The sequence below is a fragment of the Lissotriton helveticus genome, chromosome 5_1 (genome assembly GCF_964261635.1).
Source record: "Lissotriton helveticus chromosome 5_1, aLisHel1.1, whole genome shotgun sequence".
Classification (NCBI taxonomy): Eukaryota; Metazoa; Chordata; class Amphibia; order Caudata; family Salamandridae; genus Lissotriton; species Lissotriton helveticus.
This window is the reverse complement of record NC_136065.1, coordinates 1864720531-1864738144: the sequence shown is the minus strand read 5'-3', so window position 1 is coordinate 1864738144 and position 17614 is coordinate 1864720531. Positions and strand designations below refer to the sequence as shown.

The following is a 17614-nucleotide window of genomic DNA, read 5'->3' as shown; positions in this document are numbered from 1 at the left end:
ACAGACCACGCCTGGAACCTCGGCATCATACTCAACTCCTCCCTCACCACGGCCCGCCAGATCCACCTGCTTCAACACCCTCCGCATCCTTCGCAAGACTTTCAAATGGATCCCCCCCCCCCCCTGAGTCTGGATAGACGTCACTCATGCACTCCAACCATGACAGGTTCAGCATTCGGTCATTATATCAAGAATGCTCGCAATATGCTAAGAATTAACACCAATAGGGCAGGGTCAACATTACCGCGCAACCCCACATTATGCCAAGAATTACAACTGTTACGTCATGTGCAGCGCTATGTTGGGCGCAGATGGCATCATGCCATGAGTGTGTACACTTTAGAACGAACAGCCCCCATAATGGTGGGGCCAGCATTATGCCACATGTGGATATCATTGCTATGTAAAGAGTTACCATCACTATGCCATTTGGGAACTTATTTATTTTTTTAGGCTGTGTGAGTTGGCACCAAGTACATGCCACATATTCTAAATGATATACATTAGCAATTGCAACATGTAAACTTTAAAGTAGCTGTGCCTCTTGGGATGGATGATTTCCAGTTTCCATACTGCCTTTGCATAATGCACGCCTACACATTTACAAATGCATGTAGCTGTGGGAATTGCACTGTGCTGGGTACTCAACACCTTCCTAACAGTCAAAACCTTGAAATGGCTGTAGGATGCAGCTGAGCCTATCACCTTGATGGGAGGTATGTGTTGTGCAATCACAATATGGGTTAGTAGTATAAGAATTAAGCCATATTTGAAAAGTAGTGCACAAACAAAGATATGGCATGAAACAAGTTTGCAAAGGTAATCTCAAACATTTCATAATATGTAACTGGGCATATGGATTCAAACTTCCTGTTTACTAATAAGAACGTAAAACTATGGGTGGCAATTTAAATCTGGGCGAGTAATACCATTCACCAACATTCAGAATAGGATACCTAGAAAGACGCCAGGCATAGGTTGCCTTGCGTACTTCTGGGAATGCCATATAAATATTCACATGGCCTCCTATGACAAATGTGAAGTTATGCATTGCATAGAAATGTGCACAAGGGAAGTCGAGCCTCCTGTGCAAATGCAGATTTTTTTCTACAGGAAAAAATAATCATGGAGTCAACTTTTCCCCTACACCCCCACTAAAGCTAGAGGTGATCTATCCCCTTTCCCATCCTTGATGGAGAGATACTGCAGGATTTGGCTGTATTAAAATGTCTGACGATTTCCAGGGTGGAAAGGGGTCAGAGAAGGGTTTGGGAATTCCCTCAACCGTACATATTTGTGGGTGTTCCAAACTCTGATGTCAAACCAGGGCCCACTTCTCAACTATTGAGTGGGGATTGCTCTGCATTTGTAGTGGAAAAATCTGCCGCAGTAAATGCATTTACGCCTGCCAGGAATACCTTTATAAATTCCTGGCAGGTGCAAGAGAGGTATTTCTGGTTCTAAACCTTGTGTTTTTTCCTAAAATACATTTGCGAATAGGACCATATGTATTTAAACTTTATTTGGTAAGGTGTCTATTTTTAAAAGTTTTTGTTTGCTTTTATATTGAATTATCAAAATCATTATGTGGTGTATTCATTTATTTAGCTACTAGAACAGAATACCGCTTAGAAAAGAGTATGACAACACATGGTATTCTATAGTGTAGTTTTACTTGATATAGGGCCATATGTATCATAGTTCCGTTTTGCGAATTCTAAATAGCAATTTTTAAGGAATAGCTATTTAGAATTCGCAAAACGGTATGTATGTAAAAAATCGCTTCTTTTTAGCGATTCCTTACCATTCCTAATTTGCGATTAGCAAATTGCTAAACGCAAATTACCCTTTCATTTCTATGGGCCAAGAGGCCCATAGGAATGAAGGGGAAATTTGCGATTAGCAATTTAGGAATATTTTCAAGGGTGCAGGGGTGTCTCAAGAACACCCTGCTGCACCCCTGAAAATGACATGTGGGGGCATATGGCGCACATGCATGCCCTAAGGGCATGTATGAGCGTCATATGGCACCTTTGGTTTTTTTGAAAAGTGCTTTTTTATAAGAATTCGCAAGTTACCACCAACTAGAAGTTGGTGGTAATTTGCGAATCCTTATGGGCATTTATGAATTATTTTTTCTTTGATACATTGCATTTAAGGAATCACAAAATTTGCGATTCCTTAAGTGCAATCGCAAAATAAGGAATAGCAAATTTTGCGATTCCTTATTTTGCAGTAAAAATGTTACATACATACCATTTAGCAAATTAGCATTCGCAAAGGTTTTGCGAATGCTAATTAGCTTGATACATATGGCCCATAGTGAATGCATTGATATAGTGAATGCATTGCCCGACTTTGTCTCACAATGTTACAGCTGCTATAGGCTTTGCTTTGGAGCAAAGACAACCTCATCCAGTGACTCTAAAGTTTGTTGGCTGCTCTCACCTAAATGCATAATTTACCATTTCTCCATGGCGACGACATCTACAAACGGTATTTGTCATGCAATTATTTTCAATGATTTTTAGTTATTTCTGTTGCTACATTTTTGTACATTTACATCAGCCGTGGCCGGTAGTGGGAGTACTGGGCAAGCGGTGACGTGGGGGGGGGGGGGCAGCAGGGTGGGGGGTAGTAATGTATGGATTACGGACTTTAACAGGTAATTTAACATATAAATAAATAAAACGAATTTCGTTGCGTGCACTGCATCACCAAATGCGATTCAGTGCTCGCAACGAAATTAGTTTTATTTATTTATATGTTTACTTACCTGTTAAAGTCCGTAATCCATACATTACTACCCCCCACCCTGCCCCTCCCCCTCCTCAGATTACCGCCCGGCTGGTACTCCCACTACTGTCCGCCGCTGATTTACATGACAGTTTTGCCTATGTTTCTCTATTTTTTTTTCTTTTTGTTTCGTTACATTTCCTCCTTTTGTTCCTGGTATTTTCTTTTCTTTGTTTCGTGTTCCAGTTAACACCATGACAGGATCCATTGTAGCCCCAGCGCTGCTAATTAAATGCCCACTGTATCTGGAGATACTTCGAGGCTTTTTAAATGAGTGCAGAACAGCCACCAATATCCGTTGGTCTTGTACCGTGGTAATGGTGAAACACTGGCCCAAGCAGACTCATACGCAGGGCCGGTCCCTCTATAGGAGCTTGGGGGCTTTGACCCCCTACCGGGAGCCCCCACAGGCCGAGACACTCATTAAAATATTTTCCCTTATCAAAACTTACCCATATGCCAATCGTTGTTTTTCCACTGGGGGCGGGGCTACAGCACTCTCCCCTGTGACGACAAGGAGTAGCTGAGGTTATGGAAACTGGACTGCGCGTGTCATATTGGCCGATGTTTTCACCATGCCCCACCTAACATGCGCAGTTTAGGCTTCGATGGAGCTTGAATGACAGACACACAGGCCCCTCATTCTCCCATGGAGCGTAGTGCTTGCCTGACCTAGCCAATCCCGGCACTGCTCTTGTGCTGTTTCGTATCATAGGCAGCATGAGAGCAGTGCTTAGATTGGCTTGGAAGCATTTCTCTTGAATCAGTATTCACCTATTTTCCAGCCAGTCGGCGAGACGCGGGAGAATGTACTGCAAGCTGATGTATGCTGAATGAAGTTGTCAAGCCAAGTTAGTGTTTATTATTAAATTAATTCATGCTTCGAACGGTAAATGCTTTATTAATAGTATGTGCCTGATCACCTCTGCAGGACGAATTTCACTTTGCAGCTATGCTATGTTTCAAAATGGAATTCGCATTTGCAGAGGTGTTCAGGTTGGTACTATTTATTAAGCATTTGCTGTTCGTTTTAAATATATTGCACTTGTACGTGCCTCTCTTCTTTCTAAGGCCATCAGCCGCCACACCTCATACGCACCTGACTGGGGTAGGATATGTTCTTCACATCTTTTTGTCTGTCTGGTAGTATTCAGTTCATTTTTCGCCGTCTGCAAAACACATGAACCAAATTATGTAAATACTTGTACCAAGAAGTGCTTGCCCTAGACCAGTGCTTCCTAAACTTTTTATAACCACGACCAACTTTTAGTACCACACTTTCGCAGCACATGAGCTTTAATGAACATAAGGTGGGTCATTTTGTAATGTAATTAAAGCATTGTATGGTAGCAGTGTCATTTACAGACAGCACATTTTTGTATTGAAATGGTCACTAAATGTGCACGCTTACAGTTTTACTGATCAAATTATATTGGACACAAATGATAATGAAGTGGAAATCGGGGTTCAGTGAATACTTATTATTTGTGCATCAAGTAAAGTGTCCTGATTTGTTCTGATCCTATTAAAATCTTTGATTCTATTACACTTCAGACTTGCAAAAAATGTACTTCAATTTTGCATTTCTATTTGCTGAATATGTATAGTGCACCACCAAGTATAATTTACATTTTGTTATGTATTGGCAAAATAGACTCAGTTTACTTTTCTTTCTCTGACTGCAAAGTGAAATGAGTTTGTAATCACAACGGCAGGATTTCTTCCCAAAGGTCAGAGGAGGCCCCCCCACACGCACTGTTGCGCAGAAGGCGTGAAAAATAAAATGGAAATAAAATAATTTATTTCCACTTTATTTTTTTCCTGCTAGCCGAACCATGTGTGAAGGTGGAGCGGGGCCAGTGGTTCATTGTTGCTGATTGGCAGCAGCGAGAAGTGGCCATTTCAGTTTAAAGTGCGCATTTCGGTTTGGCCGGCTACATTGCACCAGCCAACCTGACTTGTGCAATTCAAACCGCTCCAGCAGGAGCTGTCTTAGACACCTGGGTGGAGAGCAGCCACAGGCCTCCAGTGACTTCAGGAGAACTGAGCCAGCTTGCTCCAGCCAATCCTGACGCTTCACTCATGCTGCTTGACGTTATTAACAGCATGAGAGCATCATCTGGATTGGTTAAGGGAGTTGGCTGTGGGACCTCATACTCAGAACCAGGGACTGTGAAACATTGAGGACGTGCTGCAGGCTTCTAAGGGAAGTTAAACATTTATTTTTTCTTTATAAAATGTTTTTTTAATGTAAATAGTGTAATGCAACTAGTGCTCATGTTAAGCTCTGCAATAGCTTTGGGTCAAGTTTGCACAGCATGCTATAAACAAAAATGCTGCTCATATAGTGCCTCACCATTTTTGTGTGTCACCAACCGCCACTGGTACACCCATGTTAAATAAAATAACCAGCAGTAGACATAGCCTGACATTTGTCCTCTGTCTTTGAGGCGCAGCAAATGTGACAAGATAAATACAGAATTTAAAGGCATATTTATTTATTGGTTTGACTTTTGCAACCCACCAAAAATCGCCTGGGTTATGAACCATGGTTTGGGAAATATTGCCCTAAATACATTTTGCAAAGACATAGCAAATATGTTCACTGGAAGCAACATCTCACATTTGTTAGTAGTGGTTCATATCAGAGTTGTCAACCAGTGTGAATGTAGTTTTTCCTCTATTTGCCAAACCTGTATTTCCTAGTTTAGTACCAATGATGATTTAGCACAGTGTATAGCAAGGAGGGGAGGGGGGGGGAGGGGGAAGGGGGAGGCATAAGGGAAACAGAAAGACACCTGAGCTCGATTTACTAAGGTTTATGTCTCAGGTCTCAGCGCTACTCTACTGTGCACTGTGCGAGTGACGAGTCATGAGTTGGTGACAGGGTGGAGCCTGCAAGGATTTCTCTTTTCAACTTGGCTTTGCAGTATAAAGTGTGTCTGATTTTCACTGCTGCATTTGATTTGGCAGCGATGAGGAGAACCACTTTAGTAACACACCATTAATGTCCACTCGATTCTAAAGGCTATTGATCAGGTGGTATAGTTGACTATATGCAAGACAGCTGCAAAAAGTTATTAGCACATTTATGTAGGAAAGACTTAGGTCCAGGAAGCAGATCATTGACAACTTGTAGAAGAGCAGTGTCAGTGCTTCAATCCTGTCTGGAACAGATTGAAAATTGGCCAAGAGATTTGCCCAGTGCAAAATTAGGTCACAGGGAAAGATGCTGGTCTCAGAGATTATGGGTTATCATGTATTTCTACAGGAATGTGATATTCTTTCCTGGGGGTTGGTACATGAATAGCAGAGGTATTGTCAGTAGAGAGTTTTAGAGATAAGCATTATTGAGGTGATATTGGTCCCTGAGGAGTTCTTGGGCCATATTATATTATTGTCAATCTACAGATCCAGTGACCCGCCTGTCTTCAGGATTACATCGCAGGGTAGCGTATATTGGAGGGAAGAGAAGATTAAAAACATGAAGACCACTGTAAATGTAAGGCATGGATGGAGCGTCCCCAGTAGATAGGACAGATGCAGGGATCACCTCCAGTAGATATGGTGAATGCAGGGAACATCTCACAGTATAGCTAGTGAGTTCACTGAACAGCCCACAGTAAATGAGGAAGATGCATGGCCCAGTCTCCAGTAGAGGTACGAATTGTGGTGAAAACATTCAACATAGACATGGAAGATGCGCGGTGCGTCTACTGTTAGAGAAGGTAGGTGCATTAAACAGCAAACAGTATATGTGGTGGATGCATCTCTCTGTTAATGTACTGCATGCATGGAACCATTAGAAGTCCCCAACACATGGAGCACTTCACAGTCAATGTGATGGATGTAGCCGTGTGAGTATATAGTGTGACGGCAGTGAGTGGAGCCCGATAAAGTCTGAGCAGTGTGTAATGCGGCTCCTGTAGATGTGAAGAGCCACAGATCAGCCTCAAGTCAATGGGCTGCATTCACGAACAAGAACTTAGTAAAGGTGGAAGATAAATGGAGCAGCCCCCAGTAGAGGTGATGAAGGCAAGGGATAGCCATGCATACGCAGAGGAAGCCTGGAGCAGCCCAATGTTGAGGTGGAGTATTGAGGGCCTCATTTATGAGGTGACGCATCGCTGCGTGAAAACAGCGATGCATCACTTCTGTAGTAGGAGATCTCTGTGTATAGTCATAATCTAGTGAATAGTCCCGCCCATGTGCGTGGACCCCGGCAATCAAAAATAATCTCTTAAGTTGTCAGAAAATTGCAGAACTGCAAAGACACTTAAGAGAGAATTTAAAGACAAATAATGCAGCCTATATTCACAGGCTACACTGTCCAGTACTTCAACTAGAAATTCCACCAAAAACAACCACACAAACAGCACAGCCTGCCCAGTTTCCTCCACAGAGAAACTTGCCTCTACCAGTAAAAGCCTCTGGAATGATAGAGAGGAAGGCATGGACAGACAGGCCCCATAGGCTGCCATTATGTGGCTTAATTAGGATACTGTGCCTTTAAGAGAACTTTCCAGAACTTCCCCCAGTATCCCAGAATGCACAGCAGGTCCCATTTACTTTCAGTTCTTTTTTCCGGCTCCTGCTAACAGGACCCTGGTGCATTGAGCTCTCCCTTTTTCAAGGGTTTATTGGAATTGTGTGCACTTTTTGATTTAAAAGTGTTTTCCGTTGATGTACTTGGTGTCTCCCTTCTCTTCTGTGTATTTGTTCAGGCTTTTTAGGGCTCTAAAATGCCTGCTCTATTCGACAAGTGCCCAGCATGTGGAAGGAAGAAGGCCAAGACTGATCCACACGACGTCTGCATACTCTGTCTTCCTGAAGCACATGTCCCTGAAGATTGTGACATCTGTCAGACCTTTTCTACAAGGACCCTGAGGGACAGGCTGAAGATTAGGCTTCAAGGCCTGGAAGAGAGACGGCTGCAGGCTGCAGGTGGGTCTGGGCAGACTGGGAAGGCTCCCTCTGCCTCTGCTGAGGCCTCTGGGGGGCTCCCCAGAGGCAGGAAGCCCAGCAAACGGTCCCGGTCTCCGTCGACGTCGATTGCTTCGACGACGACGTCGAGAGGGACGACGACGGTGTGTTCCCCATCTCCGCCGGGCTTTGGGTCGAGACGGCGTGAGAAGTCGACGTCGAATTGCCTGGGTAGGCCGCCGTCGAGATCACCGTCGACGTCAGCGTCGACCCATCGACGAAGAAGAAGCGACACCGCCGATCGACGTAGAGGGGCTCCTCGACGTCTAGGACCTCTGACAAGCGGTCGGCACCGAGAAGGAGTCGACGCTCATCGTCGAGGACTACACGCTCGACGTCGCACAAGGGGCGCTCGGCGTCGAGGAAGAAGCTGTAGTGTGTTATCTAGGAAACCTGAATCGATATTCCTATTTTATGCCCTTGTCCGGCTATAATCAATAATATCCATACAACGGCATAATAATCATATCCATAATTCAGTCGTAGCACATGCTGTCACATTAAGCAAGGCTACTTCTCCGGCCCCCTAGTAAGCACACCGAGTTCTCTAAACAAAACCAAGCCTCCAGCAACCTGGGAAATCCCCCTTGCTATTGTTTTGATTTCGTCCTAGAACTCCTGTAAAGCACTGTAAGAACGGCCAGTTCTTAGTGACATCTTTATTGACGTCTTATGTCCAACCTTACGCCAAACCCAGGCACCTTTCAGGTATAAATATACCAACGTTGCCTTAAGCAAACACACGGTGGTGAATCTGGAGCAGAGCAGCTATCTACTTCCGAAAGCCCAGCTGATGCGAAAGCCCACGGACGCTGCCCCTCCTTCTTGACGCGCTGAGAAAGACCCTGTCTTTTCTCCTGCCGAGAAATCCAGCTCCGGCGTTTCCAGCCTACCCTTGCGGGTTGCTGGGATATCGAGTCCTGAGAGAGAGATACCAGACCTCCTGCTTTCTATTGCCCATGTACGGAACTGACTAAACCCTCACAGAGAATTCTTGAGTCAGATTCTTGGCAAAACAAACTTAACTTAAACTGCTACTTACTTACTCCCTCCCACGTATTAGGCTTAGGTCAGGTACACCGGGGTAGACGTATTTAGAAGCACCAGTTGAGTACGATTAGTCAATGTATATATGTATGTATATATTTTATCTATTTTAAAGTATCATATGGCTAAGAAACCATATCAATGCTTTTACAGTATTATTTTATAATCCTCCTTTTACTGTACGCACTTTACTTTACCATGAGTATTACAATCGTGGCAATTCATTTCTCTTGTATGAGGAAGAAGACTGCTCAATAAATAACACCTTTTATTAAAAAACGCCCGTCTCTCTTTTCTCTGCATTCTGGGGAAACTAAGTACGCACATTTGACTGAGTGAAATAGCTGTCTATTGTTTTCACACGACTCTAGAGATACACTCTTATTCAGGGAGAGCAAAGTTGTCATGTTGTACGGTTGTCAGAAGCTAATCCCTTCTTGTCTATCCAGGGAGGTTAAACTCCTCCTCGTTTATTCGAGAAAGTTTCTAGTGACCTCTGAGCTAGCTGGCAAACCTTAAGTCTAATATAGTCAGTAGAGACCTAGATAACCTCAGTCCTACGTCTACACTGCTGAATATATTATTCCAATGCGCAGAGCCTATTGGGAATATAGGAACTACACTACAAAGGGCTCGACGTCGCGGAGGCGGCGTTCGACGCCGGAGTAGCGATGCTCGACGTCGAGAAGAAAGAGGTCGGCGTCTCTGAGGCTTTCCAGCTCTCCTAAGCGGCGCAGAAGGATTTCTGACTCCAGAAGTCACGCTGGATCTGGTGGAGGACGCCGGAGACGGCGATCACCTACTGGAGGGGCTGATTCGCAGTCCCCTCCCCCGAAGAAGTCACCGGGCTCGGTGTACTCGTTGGTTTATACACCACCTCGGCCTAAGACGCCTCCGCCTCCTTTACCTAGAGAGGATCCTCCCATCAAGCCTCCTCTTCCACCACTTCCTCCCGCAGGACAACCACCGCCGCCGATTCCTCCACATGGGCCTGCTCCTCGGTCGGAGATACCCGTTCCTACACCGAGGTCGGTGTCCCTGCCTCCGCTCCCTACACCGCCTAAGGGGACTCCAAAACCCCTACCCCGGGATAGGCCAAGGGAGTCTACTCCGCAGAGGCCTGTGGAGCGTCCACGAGCTGGGAGATCGCTCTCTCGCTCCAGGAGGAGGGAACGATCGCATAACAGGTCATCCACGAGGTCGAGACGACGCCACAGGAGGCGCAGGTCTCGTTCCCAGACGAGGTCCTCGCGGACCAGGGACTATTCTCCGAAGTCGGAGTCACCGGAGACAAGGGTGTCCCCAGTTGACGATCTGGTGTCCTTTCAGGATGTCCTTCTAAGAGGTGCGGCGAAATTGGGCATCTCGTTGGCGGTGCCCACGCCCAAGACGTCGGTGATCTTCGAGACACTTCACCAGAAACATCTGTCTCGTCCATTACTACCACTGGTGCCGGGGCTGGAGGAGCCTGCCATGGACCTTTTCCTCACCCCGGCGGTGACTAAGGCGGTCCCCTCAAGACTGCAGAAGAAGTACCGGGCTCCCGACTCGGACCCGGCTTTTCTGAGGGTGGAACCCCCTCCAGACTCTGTGATAGTGACGGCAGCTCGTAAACAGCATGCCACCACTCCGTCATCCACAGTCCCACCAGATAAGGAATCTAGATGGATGGATTCGGCTGGGAGGAATGTTTGTGGGACATCGGCGACCTCCATGAAGGCTGCGAGTGCCACGGCTTTGTTGGGGCGGTATGACCGAGCCCTCTGGGAATCCCTCCAGCAGTTTGTGGAACACCTGCCTCGTGACAAGAGAGAAGATTTCCAGGAGGTGTTGAATGAGGGGATGCTGGTGGCGAATCAGGTCATCAGTGCTGCAGCCGATTCTTCCTTACTGGCGGCGCATGGCTTCTGCCATATCGAGTCCTGAGAGAGAGAGATACCAGACCTCCTGCTTTCTATTACCCAGGTACGGAACTGACTAAACCCTTACAGAGAATTCTTGAGTCAGATACTTGGCAAAACAAACTTAACTTAAACTGCTACTTACTTACTCCCTCCCACGTATTAGGCTTAGGTCAGGTACACCGGGGTAGGCGTATTTAGAAGCACCAGTTGAGTACGATTAGTCAATGTATATATGTATGTATATATTTGATCTATTTTAAAGTATCATATGGCTAAGAAACCATATCAATGCTTTTACAGTATTATTTTATAATCCTCCTTTTACTGTACGCAGTTTACTTTACCATGAGTATTACAATCGTGGCAATTCATTTCTCTTGTATGAGGAAGAAGACTGCTCAATAAATAACACCTTTTATTGAAAACGCCCGTCTCTCTTTTCTCTGCATTCTGGTGAAACTAAGTACGCACATTTGACTGAGTGAAATAGCTGTCTATTGTTTTCACACGACTCTAGAGATACACTCTTATTCAGGGAGAGCAAAGTTGTCATGTTGTACGGTTGTCAGAAGCTAATCCCTTCTTGTCTATCCAGGGAGGTTAAACTCCTCGTTTATTCGAGAAAGTTTCTAGTGACCTCTGAGCTAGCTGGCAAACCTTAAGTCTAATATAGTCAGTAGAGACCTAGATAACCTCAGTCCTACGTCTACACTGCTGAATATATTATTCCAATGCGCAGAGCCTATTGGGAATATAGGAACTACACTACATGGCGCCCAACGTTTGGTAAGGCGATAAATCTAACGCAAGACGTTAGAGTAACTCAGTCGTGCTTTTTCACACAGACCTTTTTTTTCCCGTAAATACTCCAAAAGACGTCTGGAGTGGGTAAAAGGTTAAAAATCCGCCTGAACTTAGTAGGAAGAGATTTCTATGTATAGTTTCTGGTTCAGTCAACGTTGAAGGATACAGTGTTCCAAAAATATTGTGCACCTAATCTTTGTTTCCTTGAAACTTGATCTGCAACAAAAACCTTTCTGTCAGTAAAAATGTCAGAAACTGAAGAAGAAAGGGAGACACCTAGAATAGCAGCTCGTCTCCTAGAGGATGTCACTAGTCTCCTGCAGACCGACCCGAATGCTATACTCATTCCGGTCAACATAAGGAAAACTATAACTCTTAAACTTATAGAGAATGGACTAACATCGAGAGGTGGTATAGTCGTATTCGTAATTGAGGCACATGAATATCGGCAGAAAGAGGTATTCTATTCATGGATAAACTTTCCAGCAGCGAATGCTGTCACACACGATTTCCACTATTACAAAATAGAGGAACTACCGGATGAATACACTCCTTTCGAGGAGGTGGAAATCCCATTAAAATACCAAGAGCATCTGCTCTGGTTTAAAGGCCCCCTAAAACATAATAATCACATCACCAGGCTCGGTCCACTAGGTAGACCAGGAGCAACGTGGCCGGTTCTAGCCAGCTACACACCACATCCAGACATTGATAAAATGTCAAGTGAAGAACTCTTAGTTAAAATAAAAGAATTAACACAGGCATATAGAGAGTTGGTTCAATTGGCAACGGAGGATATAACATTCCTCCAGAAATTGAAAGAAACAGATATAGCAGAACAACCATTTGAACTTGCCAGAATCATAGAAAAATCCTATGAAGAACTAGGAAGAGATAGTTTGGGTGGGAAACCCGTAAAACCCCAACTAACTGAAAATCCTGAAAAGATATTTATTAAAAATAATCTAAACACTCCAAAAAAGAGCTGGGATGGAAATAAACAATCCACTCCCAAAGAAAAAAGATCCCAGTCCAGAGGAAAGTCTCCTCGGCGGAGAGAAAGATCTCCGGACCAAGGATACAAGTCTCCCCAGAGGGAGCCCTCTGAGAAAAGATACAACCTTAGAAATAGGGATAATCTAAAGAAACCTGATAGATATCAAGATATTGATACACGTCCCTCTCGATCTTTTCAGACTTCCTCGCAGAAATCGGAAAGAAGAGGACGATCAGAACAAAGGGAAGAGCACGTCAAGTCCAAAGACAAGGAACCTGCTCATCAAAGTAAAAAATTACAATTTCCAAAAAAGAAGGTAGCCAGCATTAAAATAGTCAAACATGCCGAGGATACTGAGGACACTGCTGAAAAACAGAGTGTGGGCCCAGACAGTGCTAGACAGCGCAGCAGAAGTGACCATAGCTCACACGATCCTGATGAATCATCTGTAGACAGTGGACACGAATGAATACATTCAAGTGGAAACTGCAGACAGCAGAGTTAGCAAACCTCATAAAATATATGAGATAACATTACGTATAGAGGGAGATAAGACTAGGAAAATAAGGGGTCTATTTTGGGATAACCTTTCCAAAGGCTATGACATCCTTTTAGCTGAAAAAGACTGGCCACCAGAGTTTGTCAGGGAGTGCCCTCATGGCGAAGAAATAATTATGCCTGCCTTCTCAAATCACATTCCAATTCATAAAAAATATACACTTGCAAGAAAGTGGGCAGTAGCCTAAGCTCCTGCATTATATAAAAATCATGTAGGATGGGATGAGGACTCTCCTCCTCACAAAATCCAATTAAAATGTCAACCAACTGCACAAAGGCAGTACCCAATTAAGCAAGAAGCTAAAAAACAGGTCAGGGAGATCTTAGATCAACTTGAATACCAGGGGGTGATTGAAACATGCACCTCATAAATGAACAAATGAACAATCCTTTGTTTCCTGTCTCCAAGCCAGACGATTCATATCGCCTAGTTTTGGACTACAGACACCTTAATTCATGTTGCAAGACATTTGCAGTACAAAACTCACACAGTGCAGCACTAATGAATAACATCGTGCGCAAAAAATACAAAACAACATTAGACATCTCTAATGGATTCTTTTGTCAAAACATTGCACCGGAAAGCAGGTATTTGACCGCTTTCTCAATAATGGGCGCGCAGAAAATTTCTGTCGACTCCCACAGGGGTTCAAGAATAGCCCAGGATTATTCTCAGCAAGAGTAGCAGAGTTACTACAAATGTATGATGATGAGGCATTATCTTATGTCGATGACATCTATCTGACAGATGATGACTTGGATAATCACTTGAAAAGAGTAAACACCATAATACTTGGGTTTGCTGCAGAGGGTTACAAATTCAACTTTAAAAAGTCCCGAATTGCCCATCTAACTGTCCTGTTTTTAGGATATGAATTATCAAGTGAAGGCAAAAGCCTAGCAGACCATTTCTTAGAGAAGTGTGCTGTACTCCAAGCACCAAAAACGCTGAGGAACTTACAATCAATTCTAGGTTTCCTGAATTTCGGAAGAACTTACATTCTAAATTATGCAGAGAGGGTTAAACCTCTCTATGAATTAATAAAACCTGATTTTAAACCAATCAATTGGACTCAAAAACGCACAGAAATTTTGAGATCATTGCAAACAGACATGTTAGCAAAAACAAAATTGCAAACTCGCGATAATACAGGCAACCTTGTAATCCGAGTCATCCCAGGAAGATGCGGATTCACGTACCTGACCTCTAATGAGGGATAAAAGGTACCAATAGCATACAAATCACACTTGTACTCACAAGCTGAAAAAACATTCAGTCTTGCGAAAAATGTTTCTCCACTATGCCAAAAACGCTTCCCCCAACAGAGTGGGTAACGGATGTAGGGGAAGTAAGCGATCAGGGCCTAGACCCAGCCGGGCCTTTAGTCGCTGTTGCTGACTGTTGGCCGCCTCTTCCTTTCTGTCGCTTCTGGAACGGCCTTCGGAACTGCTGCTGTTGTTGATGCTGTTGCTGTCCTGAAGCCTGGCCACGCCCTCTGCCCTCTCCACCGAACCGTCTCTGGAACGGGCGGTACGATTTCTTAGTATCCTTGGGCTTCTCCAGGCCGTGAGCGTTTCGGCCCCCGCCTTCATGCGGGCCATTTCGTCATCTGCGTGTTTTCCAAACAGGGTTTCGCCAGAGAATGGTAAATTGGCAACCCTTTGTTGTGCGTCAGGTTTAAGTGACGTGAGACGTAGCCAAGCGTGTCTTCGCTGGTTAATCCCATGGCAGAAGCCATGCGCCGCCAGTAAGGAAGAATCGGCTGCAGCACTGATGACCTGATTCGCCACCAGCATCCCCTCATTCAACACCTCCTGGAAATCTTCTCTCTTGTCACGAGGCATGTGTTCCACAAACTGCTGGAGGGATTCCCAGAGTGCTCGGTCATACCGCCCCAACAAAGCCGTGGCACTCGCAGCCTTCATGGAGGTCGCCGATGTCCCACAAACATTCCTCCCAGCCGAATCCATCCATCTAGATTCCTTATCTGGTGGGACTGTGGATGACGGAGTGGTGGCATGCTGTTTACGAGCTGCCGTCACTATCACAGAGTCTGGAGGGGGTTCCACCCTCAGAAAAGCCGGGTCCGAGTCGGGAGCCCGGTACTTCTTCTGCAGTCTTGAGGGGACCGCCTTAGTCACCGCCGGGGTGAGGAAAAGGTCCATGGCAGGCTCCTCCAGCCCCGGCACCAGTGGTAGTAATGGACGAGACAGATGTTTCTGGTGAAGTGTCTCGAAGATCACCGACGTCTTGGGCGTGGGCACCGCCAACGAGATGCCCAATTTCGCCGCACCTCTTAGAAGGACATCCTGAAAGGACACCAGATCGTCAACTGGGGACACCCTTGTCTCCGGTGACTCCGACTTCGGAGAATAGTCCCTGGTCCGTGAGGACCTCGTCTGGGAACGAGACCTGCGCCTCCTGTGGCGTCGTCTCGACCTCGTGGATGACCTGTTACGCGATCGTTCCCTCCTCCTGGAGCGAGAGAGCGATCTCCCAGCTCGTGGACGCTCCACAGGCCTCTGCGGAGTAGTCTCCCTTGGCCTATCCCTGGGTAGGGGTTTTGGAGTCCCCTTAGGCGGTGTAAGGAGCGGAGGCAGGGACACCGACCTCGGTGTAGGAACGGGTATCTCCGACCGAGGAGCAGGCCCACGTGGAGGAATCGGCGGCGTTGGTTGTCCTGCGGGAGGAAGTGGTGGAAGAGGAGGCTTGATGGGAGGATCCTCTCTAGGTAAAGGAGGCGAAGGCGTCTTAGGCCGAGGTGGTGTATAAACCACCGAGTACACCGAGCCCGGTGACTTCTTCGGGGGAGGGGACTGCGAATCAGCCCCTCCAGTAGGTGATCGCCGTCTCCGGCGTCCTCCACCAGATCCAGCATGACTTCTGGCGTCAGAAATCCTTCTGCGCCGCTTAGGAGAGCTGGAAAGCCTCAGAGACGCCGACCTCTTTCTTCTCGACATCGAGCATCGCTTCTCCGGCATCGAACGCCGCCTCCGCGACTCCGGCGTCGAACGCCGCCTCCGCGACGTCGAGCGCTTTGTAGTGTAGTTCCTATATTCCCAATAGGCTCTGCGCATTGGAATAATATATTCAGCAGTGTAGACGTAGAACTGAGGTTATCTAGGTCTCTACTGACTATATTAGACTTAAGGTTTGCCAGCTAGCTCAGAGGTCACTAGAAACTTTCTCGAATAAACGAGGAGTTTAACCTCCCTGGATAGACAAGAAGGGATTAGCTTCTGACAACCGTACAACATGACAACTTTGCTCTCCCTGAATAAGAGTGTATCTCTAGAGTCGTGTGAAAACAATAGACAGCTATTTCACTCAGTCAAATGTGCGTACTTAGTTTCACCAGAATGCAGAGAAAAGAGAGACGGGCATTTTTTAATAAAAGGTGTTATTTATTGAGCAGTCTTCTTCCTCATACAAGAGAAATGAATTGCCACAATTGTAATACTCATGGTAAAGTAAAGTGCGTACAGTAAAAGGAGGATTATAAAATAATACTGTAAAAGCATGGATATGGTTTCTTAGCCATATGATACTTTAAAATAGATAAAATATATACATACATATATACATTGACTAATCATACTCAACTGGTGCTTCTAAATACGCCTACCCCGGTGTACCTGACCTAAGCATAATACGTGGGAGGGAGTAAGTAAGTAGCAGTTTAAGTTAAGTTTGTTTTGCCAAGAATCTGACTCAAGAATTCTCTGTAAGGGTTTAGTCAGTTCCGTACCTGGGTAATAGAAAGCAGGAGGTCTGGTATCTCTCTCTCAGGACTCGATATCCCAGCAACCCGCAAGGGTAGGCTGGAAACGCCGGAGCCGGATTTCTCGGCAGGAGAACAGACAGCGTCTTTCTCAGCGCGTCAAGGAGGAGGGGCAGCGTCCGTGGGCTCTCGCATCAGCTGGGCTTTCGGAAGTAGATAGCTGCTCTGCTCCAGATTCACCACCGTGTGTTTGCTTAAGGCAACGTTGGTATGTTTATACCTGAAAGGTGCCTGGGTTTGACGTAAGGTTGGACATAAGACGTCAATAAAGATGTCACTAAGAACTGGCCGTTCTTACAGTGCTTTACAGGAGTTCTAGGACGTAATCAAAACAATAGCAAGGGGGATTTCCCATGTTGCTGGAGGCTTGGTTTTGTTTAGAGAACTCGGTGTGCTTACTAGGGGGCCGGAGAAGTAGCCTTGCTTAATGTGACAGCATGTGCTACGACTGAATTATGGATATGATTATTATGCCGTTGTATGGATATTATTAATTATAGCCGGACAAGAGCATAAAATAGGAATATCGATTCAGGTTTCCTAGATAACACACTACACCCACTCCACGAATTAATGTCCATCATTACTAAAACTTAAGCAATAGTAAACATAAAAGGTGCTTGTGTATACCAACCCAGCCCAAAATACATTTTTGCATTTGAAATGGTGTATGCGAAATACATGAAAATGATTATAGGTACTGTACGCGTTTCAAGCAGTGTAATCATTCATTAAAAAAGGGT

At 45.4% G+C, this 17614-nt stretch overlaps 1 protein-coding gene across 2 annotated transcripts in view; it reads right to left on the bottom strand.

Moving 5' to 3' along the window:
* CCDC200 (coiled-coil domain containing 200) overlaps positions 1-17614 on the bottom strand; it is a 61451-nt gene that overhangs the window by 5331 nt on the left and 38506 nt on the right. For both annotated transcript variants that reach the window (XM_078645300.1, XM_078645299.1), the window contains exon 3: positions 3896-3965. In XM_078645300.1, coding sequence (XP_078501426.1) covers positions 3896-3965 — 70 coding nt within the window. The remainder of the gene's footprint in view (positions 1-3895; positions 3966-17614) is intronic.